General features: G+C 40.7%; 1 protein-coding gene across 1 annotated transcript in view; it reads right to left on the bottom strand.

Moving 5' to 3' along the window:
- raver2 (ribonucleoprotein, PTB-binding 2) overlaps window positions 1-25107 on the bottom strand; it is a 103658-nt gene that overhangs the window by 61987 nt on the left and 16564 nt on the right. The window contains exon 2 of the mRNA XM_061034959.1: window positions 17577-17643. Coding sequence (XP_060890942.1) covers window positions 17577-17643 — 67 coding nt within the window. The remainder of the gene's footprint in view (window positions 1-17576; window positions 17644-25107) is intronic.

Raw genomic sequence — 25107 nt, 5'->3', positions numbered from 1 at the left:
CTTCTGTCTGTCTCCCCTTTTCATTCGTCAGCCTGTCGATTGAGTCAATCCTCACCTTCATCCTCCATCCATTAATTCTCTTTTTTTAACCCCACAAGCTCCACGCCTTCTGCAGATTTCATTTCATTCTTGATCCCTACCATCATTTTCCGTTCCCTTCTCTTCCTCCTCACTCCCTATCAGAACTACTATCCAACTTAGTACCTTCAATTTAATCTTAAATCATGAAACTGACAAACTGTTGGTATTTAAATGCATATGGTTGCTGACAGATGAATTGGAAACCTCACATACCTCTCAATTGGCCTCTTTTGATTGGACCTCAGTTTCCCGCTCTATTTTGCAAACATGACAATGACGTTTTAAATCCATGCTCCAATGTGAAATTGGACTTTGTGTTTAGTCTGTTCTCTATACACAAGAATCTTTTTTGAATCCTGTTGTTGAGGCTCATTCTAGCTTTTTAAGATAAACGAGTGTGTAGTTTAACTTGTGTAGAAAATATCCGTTTGATCTACTGCTAGACGAGTGTGGCCACATGCAGCCCAGGCGACCTCTAAATGTGGTCAGCGTGATCAGATGATGTGTTCTAAAAACCATAAGATCCAGTGTATAAGACGCACTTTTAATACATATTTTTTCATCTAAACAGTGGGCTGCGGCCTTTATACAGATGCACCTTAAAGGGCGGGTATAAAATGCTGAGTCATGTGATGTCATGACCCGAAGTGAAGCCGCCGCCATCACCAACAGCACACGACCCCGAAGCAAATTAAAACAAACTTGTTTTAAACTTTAGTTGATGACAATTTGATTATGTTTTAAAGCTTAATTTGATATTTTAATGGCATCTGTATGAATGAATTAGAATTAATTATATGATGCCTGTCGAATTATATGATGTGTCACATTCTACTTATTTCACTTCTATATGCACAAACAGAAAACAAATTTAAAGGGATGAATTTATGGACTCAAAACTGTAACATGACATCGCCTCAGGGAGGCACACAACGTCATCTCTTGGCTTTCTCTGAAGCCTTCAGCTGTGTGTGTGTGTGTGTGTGTGTGTGTGTGTGTGTGTGTGTGTGTGTGTGTGTGTGTGTGTGTGTGTGTGTGTGTATTTCTATGTGTGAGATCTTGTGGTCAGTTGGTTAAAAAGGCTCTTCTTATCTGTTGTGTGCATTTGTGTTCTTAAAGATAGAAAGCCCTGATAAAACTGATAGCACAAGTTCTATAATTTACATTTTGTTCATTTTGTGAAGCTCTGTGTGTGTGTGTGTGTGTGTGTGTGTGTGTGTGTGTGTCTGTGTGTGTGTGTGTGTGTGTGCACTGGTGTGAAGCACAGATAGAGCAAACACTTCCTCGCACAAACTCTGTTTACTGAAGAGAGAAACTTGAGAGATAAAACACAGTGAGTGATTAAGGTAATGAGACATCTGCAGTCCTTCAATATTTCACTTTGCATTGTCTTAAAAACATTTATTTTTTTTGTTTCTCTTGGGAGCAAACAAACAGTTTATTGCCACAGCTGGTTTGAACGTGCTTACACGAGCTGTACAGAAGCAGCTCTGGGTCTGGCTCATTTTTCTGTGTTCATACACCATACAGTACATGCACTCTTCAAGGTCAACGTCAACACCGCTGTAGGTTACATGAAGACACATTTTTCTTGAGTATTATACAAAGCTGCTTGTCGGATATCAATTCAGTCAGATAGTGAATTTTAAGCAGAAATGAAGCATGAATAAATATTAGATGGCTTTCAGTCAACTGGTTTGATATTAATAATCTTGGCTCATTTGCCAGAATGTTCCACCACAGGCTTGGAAAAGAATTGAGGCACTTGGTGAAATTTCAACAGAGATGAAAGATTCAAGAAAGCTTTTCAAAAGTTGAAAACTACGGGGCGCTGGGGGCGCAGTGGTTAGTGCGCGCATCCCATGTATTGGAGGCTCTGGTGATCCAAGCGGGCGTTCTCCAGGGTCGAATCCTACCTGTGGCTCCTTTCCTGCATGTCAATCCCCTCTCTCTCTCTCTCTCTCTCTCTCTCTCTCTCTGATTTCCAAATCTATCCACTGTCCTGTCTCTCCAATAAAGGCATAAAAAGCCCAAAAAATATTATTATAAACTGGTGCACATAAGGGGATGATTCAAATGGTTCAAATGAAAAATGAAAAACTTTATACTTCAAGGTCATCTCGTCTTTTACATCTGCAGGTCGATCACAGCTGAATAGAGCCGTAGCACCATGACAGCAACAGATGTAGATTCTGCAGAGGATGACGCAACCTCCAGAGTTTCCCCACACGTAGATGATACCTAGACAGCCAGTCGCAGTGTATTCACAGACAGTTTAAGTACCTTTCTTTCTGTACAAGATTGCCATCTGCTATCAAAAACAAGACAACAATCTCTCTCTCTCTCTCTCTCTCTATAATAAAGAAAACTCAAGACATAAAAATCTCTTGACTCGTACAGTTCTGCACTTTGCTGTGATGTCCAGGACATTCAACACTGAGATTTTTAAGATGTTTTTGGCATATTTTTGGTAATCGACGACACAGCTTACGTCTGTAAGTGTCCTCAACGATTGGTGTTGTACAGAAAATGGAGGACATTTTTTTTTTGCATTATTAGTCTGACCTCAAACAACACATAATAAAGACAGACCGAGGATCTGGACTGCTGCTCCCTCTCTCTCTCTCTCCTCCGGCTTTAGCTGTTTTTTTCTGCCACCAAAAACTGACGTCATCGTGATGTCTTTTCCAAATTGATCTTTTCATTTCAGTCTGTTTCATAACCAGTTAAAAACACCTCGCAGAAGCTTCAATATAGACTCTTTTTTTGGGGGGGGCTAGATGGCTGCTTCAGTAATACGAACACAGCCCAAGCTGATTAAGAAGCAAAGTAGATGATGTCAGACAAACCATCTTGGGTACTGATGATGCCCTATGTTGGTTCTTGTAGGGCATGATAAGGAATCATAAGAACAGATGCAGCCCAGCAAACCACCATCACAACATATTTTAACGTCTGCTGCCCGTGGTTTGGTACTAAGAAAACGACACAGTAGCTTCATTAAGATGCACTTTGTTTGAAATTTGTGCAGGGGAGTTGTTGCTCCAACAGAAGACCACCATGAGCATGCATTTCTCAATCTACGACCAGATTTTTAAACAGTTCACAGCAGATAACTGAAAATGTATTTATATCCACACTGTGAGGCAATGAGGCAGTCTGTATCTGTGGAGCAGTTTCCCCAAGTGTCCCATAAACAAATGCGATGGTTTCCATTATAGACAGTCGTCTTGGAATTTCAAAAAAAAAAAAAAAACAACCCAATAACACTGCGAGGCTCATGGATACTAACTGTGCAGAATGAGAAATATGTAGTAATAAAAAACACATCCGCGGAGGAAAGTGCTGCACACTGAATGAAGCATGATGAGACATTTTTATCATAGTCAAGGGCTACAAACACTGGGTGTGTTTATGTGTGTTTATGTGTGTTTATGTGTGTGTGTGTGTGTGCGTGGGCGTGTGTGATCAAAGATAACAGCTGCATCACATTTCCTCGGCCTGTGCTGATTTACATTTAGTGATTCACAAGCAGACAGATGGACGGATGATGACAGAGAGGGAGAAAAGAAAAGAAAAGAAAGAGGAGGAAGGGAGCGAAAGAGAGACGGGGAAGGGGGATGCACAGATGCACAGAAAGAAAAAGAGAGAGAGAGAGAGAGAGTGCGGGAGAGAGACGGCAGTGACAAGCTGCTGTCCAGGGACGCAATTAGAGAGTCACTGCTGCTGTCACTTAAGACAGGAAGACGGAGAAGAAAAAGAGAAAAAGTAGAAGAGCAGAGTGTCGAGTCTCATAATGATTCTGTTAGCTGGTGTCGTGCAGTCCTGGGAGAAACAACCCCAAGCAGCGCACACACACACACACACACACACACACACACACACACACACACACGTCTCACTCAACTGACTGTAGAGGCAAATCCTCAACTCCAATTACCAACGCAATTATTAGAAGAATTGCTTTAAATGTGCAGTACAGCTTCACACTCACCTGAAGGCTTATTTTAACGTTTTGTAGCGTAACTCCATTCCTTTCTTATCTGGATTCATTTGTTTTTATTGTTGATTGTTTTAACACGCTTTTCTTTTCCCATGTTGGACTCTTTAAATGTCTATTTAATTGTATTGGGGTGGGAAGGTGAATCCATAAATATGAACTTCTGTTTAGAAGAGGCGCTGCTGAGCTTGTTTAGTTTTGGCACATGGGTTAGGGCTGCAAATAACCTTTTATCTTGATGACTGAAATACCAACGGTTTATTCTGTGAAATGTCAGGTATTGAAAAAAAAAATGCTCATGATCATTTCCCAGAGCGCAGGAGGACATTTAGTTTCATGTCTTTGGTCCAAAGATTACGGTCGTATAGTTATCGAAGCAGATGGATTTACTGATCGTTTCCAGCTCTTAGGAACAACTGTGTTGTTTATGCTGTGATGCAACAAGCATGGTTAAAGTCAGAAGTAATCTTCTGTACCACCTTTTGCTTGCATGGCTAGAGACAAATTCTTAAAAAGGAAGACTGTGCGACTTTTTGATCCAGTAGATGTCGCACCTTGAGCACAGGCATGAAAAACCAAAACAAACTGCTGTTTGGCTGCTAACACCTCCGCCGTACTGAAGCCTCCGCTCTCCTCCAGCGACACACCTCCAACCCCCTCTCCCTCCACTCGCGTTTGCACAAAGGAGTTTCATCAAATTGGACGGCACCGTAATTAAGCAGTAAGCAAAAGCAGCGGACAAAATTATCCTCGAGCTGCATTGTTGTGTTAGCATGCTAATGGTAGCGCTCTTTAGTTACTGCATGTACAATTAAAATTAAATTGATGTAAAAAGCGCTGATGTGACATTCAAATAAGCAGTGAGTAGAGCATGTCGTTATTCTTTTCTCTAGTCCCTCGCTAATGCTAAACACTATGCAAATAAATAGGGTGAATGGTTATTTTTTATTATATGAAGAACCACAAGGCCATGAACCAACCGCAGTCTTTTTAATGACGTCAAACTTCTCTGCTTATAAACTAAATGCAACCTTCCAGTGATCATAAATAAAATGAAGCAAAGCTAACGGAGTCTAAGAGAGAAACACAAACTTATAGACTCTAAAGACAAAGACATTGATCTCTGAGAGGAGAAAGAGAAAAGACTGTTTCACGAGGACAAAAAACAGAAGACAAAAATGCATTAAAAAGAGAACAGAGCAGAGCGAAATAAATCCTTTAATGGTGAGGAAGAAATAAATCATAGCTTCTCCATCACGCTTTTATTTGTCCCTGGGTTTTTGTTTTTGTATTTCATCCTCTCTCTCTCTCTCTCTCTCACACACACACACACACACACACACACACACACACACACAACTTCACACATGTTTGAATACAAAGCGACAGGCCAATGAGCTTTTTGCCAGCCGGTGTTGTCTTCATTACTGGACGGCACAGCCTCGATCACAAAGGCCTTCATTGAAAGGACGGGATTCCCTGGATAAACACAGCCATTGTAGTCCCTGATCCGCGGTTCCGCAGCGCTGCCGAACTAGCACACATACCTCTGGACTCCATGTGTGCTCATGTGGAAGAGGCCGGGCTCACTGTGGCTGATTGTGTCCTTTAGTTGGATGGATAGACGCCTGCAGATTTCTAACAGGCTGGCAGAAAGCTTCATGCGCCTGTCTGTGTCTGTGTAAATGAGTGCATCTGTCGGAGCTGCCTGTCGAACTGTCCGGCTGAGTTGTAGATTCAGAAATGAGTTCAAATTGTTGCAGCAGAGACATGACAACCTGACACTCAAATTATCTTTATTTTAAAAAGTAAAGTTTTTTTTTTTCCTGAAGTAAGAGATGTTAACTTTATTTTAAAGGAGCAAGAATGTAACTCTGACAAAATCATTGGAGAGAGCGGTCTCCTCACCGGAAACCATGTGCATGCGGTAGGTAGCTTCAGTGTTTAGTCAGCTCTGCATCGTTCTCGAAACCTTCTGCTTCCCTCGCTCCATTTTTCAGAAACATCTAAAATATTTATTCTCATTTTACCACGCTTCTGGTTGTGGAATCATTTAGAAAACGCTAAGGCTTGTAAGGTCTGTAGAATCAGTTCTATCTGAACCAGTTAGCATGCCCACTTTTATTGCTGCAACACTTGTTGCCAGGGGAAACCGAGGGGCGTCCAAAATGGCCCGAGTGGGTGTGCCATTAAAACGCCTACCTTCCCTGGTCAAAATAAAAACAAACAATTCTGCCCTGGAATTAAAATGAAGAAGGAGGAGGACATACAGCCTGCTGCATCGTTGACAAAGAAGCCAGCACTTAAAGCATGTTTCTTAACGTCTGATGACATAGTAAGGTAATTTTATGATTTCATTCAGTAAATATCTTTCATATTGGACCTTTAAACACCTCAGGAACTTTGTATGATAAAGGAATCCTTATCTTAAAAAGGAGACAGAGGGCTTACAAACGAGCTAAGCTAACGTTAGCAGCGGCTCTGCAGTGGTTCACTAAACTGGTTCACTATAGAGCACCACAGGAATGAGTCCTAAACCCCTGAAGTAAGTTAGCATTTGAGCGCCATGGGGTCTAACGTCTAAAAGTCAGTGGGGATTTTGAATGTGTTTGTGGTTAGACTCCTGAAATAAGGTCTGTGGTTAACACAAGCTGAAGAGATGTTGGTGTTTTGTTAGACCACATAAACTACGTTAGGTAATACCCCCACTTGTGAAGTTTGAAGTTTTTACTCGTCTTTAAAAAGGCGGTTGCTAACAAGTGGCTAAATGTGACTACAGTGGTCGTCGGGGACATTAAACGTCATCACGCCGGACACAGAGGGCGGGAACTCTCTCACTAGTCGGAGATGTCTCCTGTAGGTTTAATCTTTAGGTTAAGGTGAATATTATGTTAGTAAACTATTTATTAAGCTACGTGGATTAGTTTATCGGAGATCGTCTGAAGCATAACGCTAGTGACGTCACAATCATCCGACCGTGGTGTAGTTAGCTTGTAGCATGATGTTAGCTTTTTACTTCTGTCGGCCGCATTAACGCTTCAAACATCATAAACATGGTGTTCATCTGTGAAGATTATCCTGCTGAACAAAACGCCTTCGCTTCAGAAACGTGCGTTTGCCACAGAGATTATTTTCTGCAGTGAGCAAAAATCCCACAGGAGAATTCTCATTAGACGCCATGGCGATGCTACTTCCGGGTTGGCCTACAAAAATACGTCATATGGTTTGTTCTCTAAATCCCAACCTTCTGTCACTTATGCTAACGAAACGTTGTTTGCTTTGGTCACAAATAAATGAGCAGAAATCAGTTCTTAATTGCTGCTCTTAAACAGCCGTTAAATATCCATGCAGCAGAATGGAGCAGCTTGCTGTGTAATAACTGTTCTGGAGCAGCAGACATTATTTCTAGTCCAAACCGGTTGGACTTTGTCTGGTCTTCTAAATTAAGACATCAGCTTAATGGATAGACAAGTTAACTTTCTGATACCCGACGCTGTGTTTTTTCGGCAGTGTCTGGGGAATTTTTGATAATGGCATCAGAATCAAAACAGCTTTCCCTAAAAAGTTGAATCTTCTATTTAGAGCTACAAGATTTGCTCTTAGCGTTGCAGCGTCGCGTAAATACTCCTCTGCTGGTCTGAGATCTCAAATGAGTCATGGATATTAATAATAATTAGTTGATTAAAACTGGAGACACGGAATCACTGCCCGAGGCCCGTCGAGATGATTGGCAGTGAAAAAAGACCGTGCAAGATTGAAGCTGATAATGAGAAGTAAATAATTTAAACTCTTTGGTCTGGTGTGCATTTGCATATGAATTTTGTTTTGAAATCTTCTGATAAAAGCCAAGAGAGAATTTCACAGCATTCAAATTAAACATGGGTAGTCGACGGGCCAATCTAAAAAGCCACTGGCAGCAGGTAAATGGAAACAATTGGGACCCAAAAAATTGAAATCAAACGTGGCCAGAGCTGGAATCTGAATATGCTAAATCTGCAGCCGTCTCGTAAACCTGCTCTGATAATGAGATCCTATCCAGCGCTGGCAACCCCAGCGGACAGTAATGTGAGCATGAAGACGGATAATGATAGATGCTTGACTTTTTGAACGTGGGCCACGGGGCAGCTAACAAGCTGCTGGGAGAGTGCCACCAATTTGCTAATGGGGAGACAAGGACGCGAGGGAAGGAAAGAAGAGAGGCTGGAGGCGGTAAGATGTGGGACAGAGGTTTTCGATCAAAAGGTACACTGAAGGGATTTTTGAACTTGGCTATAAAAAAGTGTTTTAGTAAAAAAGAAAAACATGAAGAGCGCAGGAAGGGCAGAGGAAATGAAGGACAGATAGGAAGCGACAGAGGTGCTCTTCTTAATCTGTTTTCTGTGTGTTTTGGAGGGTGGTGTGTTACACAGAAAAGAATCATCATTAGCCGAGGTGCTGAGCAACAGCCCGGAGCGAATCCACAAATGGAGACACAGAGATACGTGCACACACACAGCGGGACACGCTCAATAACACACACGCTCAAACACAGATATGTGCTCTGCAGGACACAGACACATAAACACTCCTGTGAGTATGTCCTAATAAGTCCAACGGTGCAGGCCGGCTCTGTGAACTGATATGGTCATGAGGTGCAGATGAATGCCAAAGCTGTGGGGTCGGAGAGCAGCCGGGAGTGAGGATCCACTGAGTGAAGCTCACACAAAACAGTGGTGAAAAAACTCAGTAGAGAGATGGAGAAGTTAGCCAGGAGACAACAGGTGATCTCTCTTGTTGTATCAAACGACATTCAATCAGAACAGGGTCAGAAACAAAAATACATATTTACGTAATTAGCGCAGAAGAAACAGCTTGAGGAAAAGGACTCAAACAGTGAAGGAACTGAATCAAATCAATGACAACACCAACACAACGTGAATCTTGTAAGGATGACCGTTAACTTGTAATTACTCAGTTTAAGACCATCTTTGAAGGTGTGCAGGCGTATACACTGGCTGAAGCTTATTTATAAAGCTCTTCTTGGTTTGGTGCCTTCTTACTTATGTTCAGACCTTCAAAGAACCAGAAGCCACTACGCCTCGCGTTCCTGTGATGTCTTTAAACCGTCTGTGCCTCGTGTCCGCACTGAGCTCGGGAGAAAGAGCGTTTAGTTTTGCTGCTCCCACCGCATGGAACTGTTCTCCAAAGTGACTTGAAAATGGCGGACCTCATTTCACTTGAAGCCTTTGGCTCGATCTTGATGAAAAAACGCGAGACAATTGGACAGTGCCTGATGTGTTTCTGAATTGTGATCTGTGATCAAGATTCTGTACTTTTACCTGTAAATCAATTTTGCACATTTATCATGTATCACCTCTTGGCCAGGTCACCCTTGTGAAAGAGATCCTGATCTCAATGGGTTATTTATCTGGTTAAATAAAGGTTAAAAAAAAATAGAAAATTAGAAGAATTCCACTAAAGCACATGAGTGTTTTTCTAGAGAAAAAGTTTCATCTCGTCGTAAAAACACGTTCATTTGCTGAAGTGGAAAACTGAAGCCCATCCTCGAACTCCGCTCATCATACTCAACCTTATGAGGAATCAGACTTGGACTAGTTGGGACTGGACTGGGACTCGGACTTGAGCACTAAGGGACTCAAAACTCAACTGGGGACTCCAGCTTTGGTGACTGGACTACAACACTGCCGCCCACTCAGGGAAGCTGTAGCTGCATCTAGAGGCTTTATAATGGAGCGTCTTTGCAAGGTAACTACTGGAGAAGAAGCCATAGACTCTGCCAACTGAAGAAGAAGAAACTTTCCGAGGCCTAAAAAGACAGACGTACAACAACCGAGCGTCCACTTTGAGATGCAAATCATGACTTGAAATTGATGGCAGAATCTTGTTATTTAGATGTTTATTAGCACTCGTCTGCTGCTCACTCTGCCTTACTGAACCCTACTGGTGCACCGCTAGCATCTTCAATCAACTCAGACAACAAATGGAAACCAGAACACTTCCTACGCCCAAAATCAATTCACAAGCCAACAGATTCTAAGTCATTTAGGAGAACCTGAGATTAGAGAGATTAAATAACTAAAATGACTTGATTTGAAAGACTTAGAAATCGAGGATGTGATGTGTTTATAATCTTGAAATTCTACAATTCTACAATTCACTTGGCAGACGCTTTTATCCAAAGCGACGTACATCAGAGAGTAAGAACAACACAAGCAAGGATCTAGAAAAAAAGAGAACAATGTCAGTAAGAGCAAACGATCAGCTTTGAGTCTGATTGGACACACAGGTGCTGACAGGAAGTGACCAGAGGCAAAGCACAACATTGAGGGCAGTTCTTGAGAGCTCTAATCAGTATAGAAACCATCTTATAAGTCGTCGTTATCAAACAAAAACCATCGTCATTACCATCATCATCATCAATAATATGGAGACCTTCATCATTAAGTTAGTAGGTATTCATAAAGAGCTGGGTCTTTAGCTTTTTCTTAAAGGTGCAGAGGGACTCTGCAGATCACATGGAGTTTGGAAGTTCATTCCACCACCGGGGGGCGACAGAGGAGAAGAGTCTAGTCAGCGTCTGAGGACCCTGTTGTGAAGGTTGGATCAGACGCCTTTCATTGGCAGAGCGTAGTGGGGGGGGGGGGGGAGTGTAGACCTGGATCAGAGAGTTAAAGTAAGGAGGAGTCGTTTTTGTCTCTGTTTTGTTAGCGAGCAGCAGAGTTTTAAATTTGATGTGAGCAGTAACTGGGAGCCAGCGTAAGGAGATGGGAAATAAATGACTCCACAACAAACAGGAAAAATGACCAGGGTTAAAGAAGTACAATAATGTAATAATTACAGCGTTCAATATTCAGAAGAGTCTTTTATAGTCAGTTTACAGGAACTACAGTAACCACTGTATCTGATACGTCTGATGATCATAAACACCCACTTTCCCTTATTATGTCACTTACTTATATACACTTACAGAAAATGGTAATTCAAGTTATGTAAAAACTTGAGTCCCCTCCTATATTAATGTATGATGTACAGTATATGTCTCTGAAGGGGGTCCCAAGTTTCCACAAACACAAACACAACCATTTCAAACAGACTCAACCTCTCTCACTCCGAGGTGAAAACTCTTCTTCACACTCGAGTCCTGTGCATGCTTGAATGTGTTTTTTTCTGTCTGCATATACGTGACACACTGAGCTCGGGGAGTATGTGTTCATTTCACACCAATTATAAAAAAAAAATCGTTCTTGTCGCCCGAGGGATTTAATGTCATTTAGGATCCATATACCTGCTCGACAGCAGAGTCTGACACTCATGGGATTCTGAGGCACCACGTATTTTATCTCAACTTTTCTTTTTTTTTTTTGTCGTAGCTCCTTCTTTGGGAAAGTGCTCCGACAAAGAGGAGATGACGTGGATGAAAATATTGAAATATTTCTTTTGTAATCTACACAATGATCACAAAACTCAATCATCTATAAATTAGAAAACAAATATTTACATGTTGGACCACATATTTTTTAATAAAACATGAAACCCCACACGCTGTGAGACGTTACAGAAGATTCATTTATCTGAAACACTTTTGTGTGAAGATCAGAAAACAAAGGGAGCTCGGCTTTTGTTGTGTATGATTAATACTTCATTGTTCGTTTATTACAAAAGCCCTCGGACTAATAAAAACAGCACAAAGATCCAATAAAACCAATATAAAACCATTTTTTTTTATGTTTTCAGCTAATGTGACTGATAACAGCTGTGTTCTCCTTTAGTTCTGCCTCACAATGACCAACAAAAAAAAATCACACTGCCTCTCTGAGATGTAAAATGTGCTCCATATTCTCCGTCTTTATAAAAGAATCTGTTCCAACACATTTTGTGTGGGAGGTCGATTCTCCAATTTGTATCCATTTTGAAAAGTTAAGATGATCAACAATGCGGACGCTAGTTCACAAAATCTAAATTCACACATTTCTTAAAAATACAACCGTGTAGATAAATGTGAGGGAACGGGCTGACATGAGGATGTTGAAGATGAACAAATAACATCAAAGTCAGACACCTATTGGGTTATCTAGCAGAATCTCATATTTCCTTCTTTCTCTGTTTTTGTTGTTGTTTTTCCTGCACAGATCAACCCTGGTTATTAAGTCGTATATTTATTCATGTAGCTTCAGTGAAGCAAACATTGTTTGTCCTCGGATAGTAGAGCCGAGCTTGAGTAGGGGACGGGAGTTCATCTCTGTCTTTGTGCGTCTGATTTTCATAGCAGCTCAAAGGTCTTACTATTATACAGAGTGTCAGTGTGTATATATGTTTGTGTATTTGTGTGTAAAAGCTAAAGAAGCATTGCTTTCAATTTCAAGTGCTGTTAACATATTCTTTCTTTATCAACAACAGAAAAGGTTCAGCTGTGTTTCCCATGAAACATTTTCTGCTCCACTCGTGAAACATCCACAACAGTAACAGCGCCTTAGCATCAACAAAAACCATCCCCAGAAATTAAACCCTAAACGCTGTGAGAATTCAACGAAAATGGGTATATAATAGATGGGAAGGAAGTACTTCACCCCACCCCTCACAGTGCAATACAAGTGTGCAATATTAACCTTAAAAACAAAAAAACAGTGTAATTATATAATGTGAAAAATATGTGTGCAATAACCTCAGGTGCAATAAGAGATGTAGAAAGTAGAGACAAGAAAACATATTTATATTTTCATTTCATTGTACAGTGTTCCCCTTTGTTATTGTTTTGTATTATATCTTTAATACAGTGTATAACTTCTGTACAGTTTATTTTAATTTACTTAGCTGTTACTACAACTTGTTTATATAAATTTTTTTAATTTGTACTTTTCTACTATTTTTTTCTCTATTTTATATATAATTTTAACTTTTTTGTAGAAGCTGACTCAGGGAGAAACGCACACAAATTCCACTGTACCTGTACTGTCCTGTACCTGAGCAAATGGCAATAAACATCTATTCTATTCTAAAATGATGTTCCACCTGTCAGAAATACCTCAGCAGAGAGCACCCTGCAACGAAAGAAGGATTTTTTTTTACCTGAACTCTCATAAATAATCTCAAGGATCGTACTCTCTGTGCAGGAGGAAGACACACACGGTGACACATTATAATGAGAAAAAAAGAAAAAGAAAGATGGAGCGGAGGAATGTTCTCGTTCTCATACTTAGTTTTAAATTAACAGAGAGTGACAAAGAACTGTTTGATGTTTTTTTTTTACTTCTCCCCCAATGCATTGCTCACACAGGTGGCTGTTGTCAAAAAAACACATTGATTCATTGATATTAACAGTACTGATTATTGTCCAAAAAAAATATCAATACAGGTGTTTTAATAAAAAATTTAAGAGACACGTTTAAACCGATATATAATGGTACTTATTTTTTTAGATTTATTTTTGGGCTTTTTGTGCCTTTATTGTAGGGATAGGAGAGTGGATAGAGTCGGAAATCAGGGAAAGAAGTCATTTAAGGATACCTTTCTGATAGAAAAGGACAGCTGTCATTGTGTTGGCGTGTCGGCGTGCCCCCCCCCCCCCCCCCCCCCCCCCCCCCAAAAGCTGTAAACCTAGGGGAAACACTATAACAGGTAACTCCTAAACAGAAGGTTGGGATTTAGTGAACCAGTTTAGTGAACCACTGCAGAGCTGCTGCTAACATTAGCTTAGCTCGTTTGTAAGCCCTCTGTCTCCTTTTTTACAATAAGGATTCCTTTATCATACAAAGTTCCTGAGGAGTTTAAAGGTCCAATATGTAAGATATGCACTGAATGAAATCATAAAATGAACTTACTATGTCATCAGACGTTAAAGAAACATGCTATGTTGAAGTCCATCCACTTTGTGTTCCCAACAGTGCAGAGTGTTAAACTTTTCAACACTATCAGCTCATTTACTGCAACCAAGTCGCAGGGTGCTGTCAGTAAATCAACTGCTGTATGGTGTTAAAGACATAAAACCTTTTTTTTTTTCAAGCTGTAAGATTGGAGAGGACGAAAAGGTGGAAGAGAAAAATGAGACAGGAAGGAGAGAGTGAGTCAGACTGTAAACACTTGGTCGGGTTGATGTTCTCCAGCTGCCATGAAAACTGATCCAACGTCTGGCAAGTTCAAGCTGACCGCCCTGCCACTCAAGCACACACACACACACACACACACACACACACACACACACACACACATTCAGACACAAAGAAAAGTCGGGGTCTGGTAGAGGGGTCTGTGTTTGTGGGAAAGTGAAGAGGTGACAAGTCAGGGGGGGTTACAGGATCAAGGCTGAATATGCAATCCTTCAGCACACACACGCAAAGTGAAAATCTGCAGAGGCTTGAAATCAATCTTTCACACCTCGGACAGGAGCAGTTGGGGATCTCCCACCACACACACACACACACACACACACACACACACACACACACACACACACACACACACACACACACACACACACACACACACACACACACACACACACACACACACACACACACACACACACACACACACACACACACACACACACTTGTAACGAGCTCAAGGAAAAGTGTCCAGCCTGCTTCTGGCAACATAAACAAGTGTGTCGCACTGAGAGAGTTAATAAGCAGCAGAGTCATTAAGTTCAACTTAATAAATTAAGTTCAACTTAATGACCCCCTTTACAGGAGGTCAAAAACTGCCAACACAAACTAGCTCCAGTGGATTCTGGACGACACAGATTATAAAAACCTTTTTGTGCTATTTGGGGCAAAAGTGAAAAAAAAAGAGAATGCAGTTTTCTTTGCTCTCTGTTTTATTTGATAACCCGTCTCTGACAGTTTGCATACCCGCCCCTTCAGGTGGTCTGGAGTCACTTTGCCTTTGCTCACCACTTGCTCAAAATGCACCACAATCCACTCCCATGTGAGCTTTCCCAGTGTCTCCATGGCTGACTGATAGGAGAGCTGAAGAGAGGCACGACATTCGGGGAGGAGAGAGTTGACGAGGAGTCAGTCCGTCTTGGTCTTGGACTTGACTTGGCATCAATCCCCTCAAAGCCTTGGTCTCTTCTTGGTCCTGGTTTGAGCCCTGATTCAGGGGTCTTGACTATCATAAGAACTTACAGGATTAAGTTACAAAACTCCATTTTGACCCACAGAGTCCCTAGACCCCCTCCCATTAAGAAAAACCCAAAGACCCATCTCTTTCATGAACACCTCATCATGATAGTGCTGCTATTGATGCTTATGAAATTGAGGACGTGATCGATGATGATGATGACACTTAGATAAATAAAATGTATATTTTTAGTCAGTTCCAGTGTCCGATCGGACTTGAAGCTGTTTTTTTTTGGCACTTCCTCACGTTGCTCCCTGCTGTAAAGACCCTCGCTTTTGATGTACAAAAGAATCTGCTGAATGAAATTGTAACATTTTTTAATTCCCCATTCTCTCCTTGTATTGGACGAAGCATCCTACAGTAACAAATGTGCTACGACGTAACCACGTTGATCAAAGAAAAATCTCCCCGTCAATCTGTTTTTTCACCACAGACCTCTTTGACGAGAGCATGTAACTTAAACTTTAAACTTTTCTCTATCTTTATAGAAAAAAATAATCTTGAGACTCCCTGACCTTACCATCTCATGTTGTCAAACTGTGAAAGAAGGACTGGTACTCAACTGAAGTTAAGTGAAAAGGAGAAACCAAACAAATGTAAGGAGGGTAGAAGAGTTTTGACGATGAAGGGTTAGGAAGAGAAGGAACAACAGCGACTGAGTGATAAAGAGCATTTCAAAAAGGAGGGGAAATATGGGGGGAATTAGACAAAAAGAAATATTGCACCGTTTCTATGATCACTGTGGGTTTGTCAGGAAAAAAATTGTACTTCTCTGATGTTCTTGACGCTGTATTATCAGCCCACTCCACCCACCCTCAGTACATCAGAGCCCAACACCCAACGCCCACCGCAGCGGCCCTAATTAGCTGCAGTACCGGGGGCTGGCAGGTCCAAAGAGGGCTCGCACCGTGTTTCATCAGGGATCTCTTTTGCTCTAAAACTCCATTAACCTTTTGGTAAGACTGGTGCTTTGATATCTCAGCTGTTTACACCCCCCCCCCCCCCCCCCCACCTCCCCCCTCCACCTTCTCAAAGCGTTATGTTTCAGGTGCTTGGCTGGCTGCTCGCACTAAATATAGGCTCTGTTAGATTTCCCTGGAAAGGGCCACACTCAAGGGGGCAAGGGGTCTGGCTCTGTGTGTGTATGTTTTGTAAGTCCAGTCTTAAAAGAACGATCTATGGTCAGAAGGTGAGTCAGATTTAGAAAAACTGTTTCAAATGAGACACATAATAATATATAATAATATATATTTATGATAAATATTTAGGCTAAGAATTAAAACTGAGTTCAAAACTTGCCCAAAAAAAATGAAAATCAAAAACTTTAGGTCGTTGTTAATATGGAATATATGTGTTTGCAAACTCATTTAAATGTGTTTATAAAGTTATGTACACGTCAGCTGGTTGAAAACTCTAAAAACAGATTTTTAATATCGAGATCAGGACAATATTTTAATGATCAATAATTGTCATTTCTTTAACCTAAAGTTGCCTCGAGTGAGAGAAAGAGCAGTGGTGGTCCATTCAAAATTCACAGTTTGGCAAAAATTCTCAAGTCCTTTTGGCGTTGGCATGGTAACACTGTCTACATTACAAAATTAAAACAACTGACTCCTTAGTCCCACCAATCAGATAAAAGGGGAACTCCACTTGCATGTCTGTTGTATTAAAAAATCCTTGGGGTTAAATTGGTGTACCTAAAAAAATGGCATTTAAATAAAGCTTTTTTGATATTATAACAACATTCCTTTATTTGAGTCAACTCAGAGACAACTTGTTATTTACTGCTAACCTACCGTCTTAGTCCTAAACCAACACGTAGAGGTCACATAGATACCATCACTGTGCTAAACAAATAAATAAATAAGTAGGCCCTGGTCTCTAGAGTTACAGGTTACAAGTATCAGCCCATGTGCAAGCCTGACTCCTGCACCTTTACAGTGTTTTACACTTTGTCATGTGTCAGTCATGCCTCATGTGTCACTCCATCCACACTGTCAGCATCAGCACTGCACAACTTTCCATTTAACTATTAATACAAATCAGTGATGACAGATAGAGCATGGCTGTACATTCATTCACTCACAAGGGAATTTTGAGAAAAGCTGGAAGTGTGTGTGTACAGTGTGTATACATATACTCTTGTTCATCTATCTTTGTGAGGACTTGTTAAGGATCGAGGACATTTTGGATCGTCGTCCATTCAAAGGGGGTTAGACCTGGATTTTGTGGTTAGAGATGAGCACATACGCTTTGGAGTTAAGTCACTTAGTTATGGTGTTTAGGGGAATACATTATGTCAGTGAGGGTCCCCACAAGGATAGGAGTACAAGTACATGTGTGTTAGTGAGTGTGTGTGGTTAAGTGTGAGGTTTACCTGTGCCTTTGTTCCGGTCCACAAAGCAGTACTTGAGTTCATATTCTTTCAGGATTTCATGGACTTCCTGTGGAAAAGTCAAACAGAAAAGAAACATCAGTGAAATATGTTTTTGCCCCTAGGGGAATTTGTCTTGCACCAACAGCGTGATATCATAAAAAAAAGAGACATCAACAATCATACTTGAAAGCACATAATAGCATGAAAAAAAAAAAAAAAAGCCATCACTAAAACACATAATTAAAACATCGCATGATTACATGTAAGCAGCAGTTTCAGTAAAGTGCAGAATGCCAACTTCCTCCTGTTTAATCAGAGCTGAACGCTGCGTGGTGCACAGGAAGTGATGCCTCCTGCAGTCCTCCTCATCCTGGGCTTTCTGTACCTGCAGCAGCCTGAAGTCAAGTTCAAAGTCGGTGCAGCGGGTCTGCAGCGTGATTCAGTGTGTACAGGTCTGTTAGATGAGAAATGCTGCACATTTGCTTCCACAGTTATCTTGCTGCATATTTAACAACTTTTTTGTGCACTGTGTTCTTATTTGACAGGCAGAGATCATCATAACACAACCGTTCAAAAGTCTTAAAATCCACTTAAAAGCTTCATCGACTTCTCTATTGTTTGTTCAATCAATCACTTTTATTATTATTTATTCTTATACACGATGAATCCAAATGTCCAGACGTCACTGCTCTTGCATACTGGCAAATTTTAAAAGTGAACTTTCTGTCATGCACTTGTTTTTTACCCATAATGCATTTTAATATTGACTTCAATGGTAAACAAAGAGAAAATTATATATTTAGAGTGAAAAGGGAGACAGCCGTGGGCTAGTGGTTAGTTCGGGCGCCCCATGTACAGAGGCTGTTTGTCCTTGAAGCGGGCGGCCCGGGTTCGATTCTGGCCTGTGGCTCCTTTCTGGCATGTCATCGCTCACTCTCTCTCTCTCCCTGATTTCCACGTCTATCAACTGTCCTGTCTTGCCCATAAAGGCAAAAAAAGCCCCAAAACAGATGTGAAAAAAAAAAAAAATTTGTATAGAATAGTAAATAAATTAAAATAAATGAAAGTGTAATATAATTAATTTCTGGGAAGGCAGCTTTAAAGAGCTAACAAACTGAGCTGATCACAGGTAGCTTGTTGAGTCAAAACGAACTAGGAGATCTGATGTGTCTGATATTTTGGATCACAACATTTCAGTTCTTTAAACACAGAGATACTCACAGGAAGTCAGTGTAGAGCATTGCGGTGTAATGTGTTCTACTATCTTAGTGTTGCTGAGCTGCAGCTGTCTGATCCCATCTTTTACTCCAATGTTTCATTTCTATTTGTATTTCGGCTTCACTTGCATATTCAATCTCTTATGATCATCTTTTTGTTATTTTTTATTGTCATCATGTCTTAACATACAGTACACATATTTTATATTCAACATAAGGATGACAACATTTTACATTTTTATAAGTGGTGCAGTGTCAAAAGGGTTGTGCCCCCCCAGTGATGTGGAAATATTAAAAATAACACTTACAATACAGAAACATGTATTACAGTTTGTTTAAAGTAGCTTGAAGTAAAACTGAGGTAGCTTGGATCTGTGTTACATACATTCATACATTTTGCCCTCCATCCCTTCCCTTTCTCTGCGATATTTAACATCTTTAGGAAGGGCAAACAAACAAATGAGTTATATAAAATGAAAGAATAAAATTAAATTAAAAGAAAGAGAAGAAGAGTCAAAGGAGAAAGAAAACAAAAAATGATGATCTTGTGGTAATCTAACTGCAGGTAGATATTTAATAAACAAACACATTCAATAAGACACTGAGTGTTTTGAAAACAGAATGAAGAATTTTGGTCCATTAACCATCCACTAGCCGACGGTCCATTAACCCGGATGAGTATTGGCTCATCACGCTTTAAGAAACTTTATTTTTGAGTCATCTTAAAAATAACTTTTTGATGGGAAGCTTCCTCTGATGGCAGTAATTTACCTCCAGCAGGTAATTATGTTTTTAACATGAAAAGCTTTCTTTGTCCTGTCAGGTTTAGAAAAGCAGCCGCCCACCACACTGCACTCAAATCTACAGGAGGGACAAAAACACACACACACACACACACACACACACACACACACACACACACACACACACACACACACACACACACACACTTCACTCACACTTCACTCACACTTCAACACATCAGGGAAATATTTCTGTTTAAAGTTAAGTCCATTAAACTTAAGCAATGATTTATATTATCTCTGTAGTGAAACTACTTCCTGATGGGTTACTGTCACCATTCCTGGTATAAAGCCGTTTTTTACACGTGCAAATCTCTCGATCATTTCAGGAGGACTGCTCTTATTATCATTATGCAACTACAGCTGGAGACTACCCCTGTCACATGGGAGGGGGGGACGGGGGGGACGGGGGGGACGGGGGGTCTCCTGAGGTCAGGTTACTGAAGCCGTTTTCACATATGCATTCTGGATAATATCTAGATATTTACAGGAGGACTTCTCTGGAGATTCTCCCGACCTAGTCGTTCACATATGCTCCTCACAGCGGGGGACTTTCCCTGTCAGAGGGGGGAGGGGGGGGCGGGGGATTTCCTGAGGTAAGACGTGAAGTAAAAAAACAACGCGGAAGTAGCGGCCGAAGCAACAGAGTCCGCTACACGACGTTATAATGAGAATATCTGTCTTTATATCAATGCTATGTGTAATCCAATGGAATGACAACATCCAGAAAAGAGAGGAGAACAACATACTGACGAACAGAAAACAGAATGCAGACGTTTAATTAGAGCACGGAGATCGTAGTGGTCGCGTGCAGACACTTTATGCAGTCACTGTATATAAACGTCATTCTCTTTCTATTGGCTCGAGTTGAAATCTCTGGAGTATATTCTGCAGCGTTCAGACATCAGCTCACTTGGACTTTCTGCCGATAAAATACTAGGAGTCTGGAGGAGAAACTCCCGGTAAAGTCAGAGCAAAAAAAAATCTGCTGTTTGCGTTCACACACACAGCTCCTCCTGGAAATGTCCCCGAGTTCTTTTCAGGAGTTTTCTGCAAGTGTGAAAGCCCTTTTTAAGTGACAGCACAAACTGTTCAGAATTTAGAAAAAAAAACTGTTTTTGTAGCTATGCCTCTGTGATATAAGCAACCTTGTAAAAATTTAGTCACAGTCAAAACCTGTCCAACAGTTCCAGGTCGGAAGCGGAACACGGTGTAGGCGGACAGCTGAACAGCGAGCAGCGAAACAAAACAAACCACATCGCTGCGTCAACCTGCAAGTCACCGTCTGTAACCCTGTGGCAATCATGGAAAGGTCACTGCAGCATGAAGCAATTACTGTTGAGTGCCACCAGAGACGAGATGTAATAGCAATATGATGCACATCAGGACAGGACTTTGAGACTGTTTTATCCTCAGGTGCAGACACACTTTATTCACCATCATTAATGCACGATGTAGAGACCCCTCCCCCCTGCCTCTTCTTCTTCACTTCCCCTCATTATGTAGCTGTCTACATTCATTGACTGTTTTCAGATGTTCCCTAATAAATTCAATAGCACCCTTAATAGATTTTAAATAGAATAAATGGGCTTCAAATGGGAACAAAGGAGAGAAAAAAAAGACTTCCTCCAAAATGCCAATCACTCTTTTTGAGTGCTGATGGCTTTTGGGAGGAGGTGTGTGTTCTCTTTTGTTTGCTAATGTACTCTGAATCCTGTGCTTTTATCATTCCATCCTGTTTGTATTCATCCTCCTGTCATCCAAAGAAACAAAGTAAGGGTGTATTGTATAGAATAATCACCTTTTACACTGAAGTGAAAGCAGGTTTGACAGTTCCAGGAGAGAGACAGAAAACAGAAAACACTTTCAGTTTATCAGAAACAGAGATTTTTTTTTTCCTCCAAATTATAACTGGTGGTCAAATGAAAATCTTAATAACCACTCGGTGTATGCGAACCTCAAAATCAATTAAGAGAGGTCCCAGCAAGGGGGGGAAGCTACGGGGTATACAAATCCTTGATGATGTTACATTATATGCGAGGTAACTCAGAATATTGTGCTGCTTTCATGAAATTAGTTCAACAATTCAACCGGTTTGTTTTCAGGGTTTATTTTCACGTTCTTGTTTGAAAGAGGTTGAAATGTCAGTTTAAAAAAATAAGAAATATTCGAGGCAAATAACTGTAATAGTGCCTTTACACTTGGACAAAACTCCTGAAAACTTCCTGACATTTCAGGAAGGAGCTGCATGTGTGAATGCAAACAGCCACATTTTTTTACTCCCAGCCTCCGATTCAATTTTCCGGAAGAAGTTGAGTGAGCCGATGTGAGAACACAACAGGAAATAGTGAAATTCAACCGGCCGCTGCCAGCTCAGCAGCCGAGACATAAGGCCTGCCTGTCGGCGGCGGTGGGGACGAGGGGCTGGGGCCGGCTCGAGCTGAGGCGGACTGGTAGTGTCGGTGCTCTCACTGTTTGCCTATGGACACAGACATAGAGTCTGTTTTCTGCCAGGAATTTCCAAGATCAATTCTGGAAGAAATCTCTGAATCAGTTGAGGAAACGGTCTTATGTGTTGAAGTAAATATGTCTGTAAATGTTTTAATTACTATATTTCTACTGCTATACTGTATATTTTGGAGAAACTGTATCGATCGAATTTCCCTCTGGGATTAATAAAGTATTTCTGATTCTGAACTAGAGGACCTTAGTGGGAGTGGCCTGCGGTGCTGTGCATTCTGGGATTTGGTGTCTTTCATCCACATGAGCCAAAAAGACACTTTCTGCCTTTTCTCAGCCAAGAAGGCACCAACTTCAAAATGTATTTCACATTTCTACATATATGACCCAATGTCAATACAGATTCATGTTTCAACTGGTGAAGCATCCCTTTAACTTCATGCCTTGCCTCCTGAGACCCCCCCCCCCCCCCCCTCCCCTCTCACCCCCAACCCGCTCCTCCAGTCAGTCTGGAAGATTTCAGGGGCAGTCCACCTGGAATTTTCTAAACATTTTCAGGAGTGCTAAAATTGATTTTGGAACAACATTTAAGTTTGAAGATTTTTCTGTCGACTATAAAGCCTACAGACACGTCTGCCTTTCCACAGGGCTGTGAGCAACTTAACAACAAACACACTAATGGAGCAGGATTCAACTAGTTAGATCAAAGCATGCTTGTACCAATATGTGAGGATTTAAGTATTTCAACTGTTGTTGCCAACCAAAGCTCTCCTTCGTCTTTGATAGTTATTTATCCTTCTCTTTCAGCAGCTTACATGCTTTGATTTTCAAAATGCATTTTGTGTTTACAGTGTTACGTCTTTTTTCTCCTAAAGGCAATGCATGTAGCTCTTAACTAGACTTCTCACATAAACAGAAGCTTTCATAAGAAATCAGGTGAATTGGAATGAAGAATTCAATCATTGCAATAGTTAAGACTCCACAAATGGCCTGTGATTACCCCTTTTTTCACTTATTAAAAGATGAGATGATGTCACTGCTGTACCAGACGATGATGCATTCACTGACCCTGCAGTGCACTTGACGATTTCAGACACGGTTGAATGTTGCCTCTCAGTGTCATTCTCTCTGGTTTCCTTTCATCACTCGTCCCTGTGCTCCAAATCCAGCTGAAAGTTTTATTTCTCAGAGCACTGGCCCATTACAACACATTTAAAGACTATTTTTTTAGGAAATCAGAAAAGCCCCGCCCCTCTCTCTTCTCCACCACACTATTAACCAGTTGGACACTCCATGCTGGACTTTTTCCAGTTTGTTTCACACTATTTTTCCTTTTACCTTCCATGTTCTTAATGATCTTTTTTTTGTCTCTCAATACATCCCATCACGCTGTCCTACGATGTTCCACTCCAACTTTTATTGAGAATCCCTCGACGCTTTTTCAACAGCTTTCTAATTAACGCTGCCATTATAGCAAAGCGTGATCGCAAGTGTTTTGAAAAAAACAGGAGAAAAGAGAGCGCTTTGAATTCACAGACAGAGCAAACATTCATCTCTCAACTAAACCCAGAAAATGCTAATCATAACACCCTTATCTTCAATTATAAATTGCCTCTTATAACTACTTGGATTAAACAGAGAACCTGGGTAATACTTGGACATTAACTGGAAGAAAAGATGCCACAGTGTCGCCTATTCAAGGTCGCCTTTGCAGTATATTCCTCTCAGTAAAGCTGTTTTATAACACAACCGAGGATGCTTTTTTTTTTTTTTTTAATCTCATCCTTTACTGCTCACTTCTTTCTGTGTGTTTGAAATGCGTTAAGACTCTGACATTTCCAGCAAGTCCAGTCAGTACCCCTGCACCAGCCTCAAGCCCAGGGGCACATTTCTGTGATGCACACACATAGGCACACTTTGTGAAATATTAAAGTGTTCCATAAGGAATGTGATAGCAGCATGATGTGACTATATGGATCCTTTGGCTTCATGAAGGAACATGAATCCCCAAGCTCCGCCCAAAATCACCTGATCATCAGCCTCACATCTGTGCACACATCAGAAGAGTTGCCCTGTAAGCTCCATTACTTTCTTACCACTGCTGCAAACTAGATTCAAGATTCAAAATGTGCACAGTAGGAAACATGTTTCCCTGTACAATGAAATTCTTTCTTTGCCACAATGAATGCCAACAATAAAAAATTCAAATTAAACATAGCCAAATAAAAATAATAATATATACAAATATACAAAATATACAAAAAATAAGGCAATTTGAAGGCAGTAGAGTGCAAATAGAAAATTTAAACTGTGCAAAAAATGAGTGTATGAGTGTAACTATTGACTGAGATGGGAAGAAGACCCCCCCTCTCTGATAATATATTCGTTCATTCAGTATTTTCCAAACAATATAATGGTCTAAACTGCCAACTTCAAGTTTCTTTTAGTTTTATGGAAAAAATGACTTTTGTCCTGCGACTTCAAAAGGAGAAGGGAGAAGAATATTGGAGAAAATGGGCTTTATACAAAGATAAAGATTCCTAAATATATCTTTTTTCATTAGAATGTACCATCTATTATGTACTGTACCTGTGCCTTTTACACTCTTATTCTTAGTCATACTGTCTTGCCCTAGTCCTCACTTGTTCTGTGTTTCTTGTAAAACAAGATATAAAGTATAAAAAAAAAAAAAAAAGAGTTTTCTTTTTGTCTATAATGGCCTCAGGAAATGTTTCAGGGAGTGGCTATCTTTAATGGACAAGTTGCTACCAAAACAGAATCAAGCAGTGGTGAACACTTCTGGATCCAACAAACCAAAATGTTAACAGTCAAAACGCCAAACTGTGAAATTTGAAACAGTTGTCCGTGAACCAACTGGTGATTGAGGGGGATTATTTAATTCCAAGCTTCTGCTTCTACTCACTGCTGTATACAAGCTGACAGCACACACATCCAATTTACGCTGAGTCGTCCTTGTTCAGGTGAAGAGGTGTGCTTGTTTTCTAACAACAAGGGCCGACTTGTTTGGTGGATGGCAGTAGCTCCGTCTGC

This window comes from Labrus mixtus, chromosome 3, assembly GCF_963584025.1.
Source record: "Labrus mixtus chromosome 3, fLabMix1.1, whole genome shotgun sequence".
Lineage (NCBI taxonomy): Eukaryota > Metazoa > Chordata > Actinopteri > Labriformes > Labridae > Labrus > Labrus mixtus.
The sequence above is the reverse complement of the archived record's forward strand: the minus strand, read 5'-3'. Positions and strand labels throughout refer to the sequence as shown.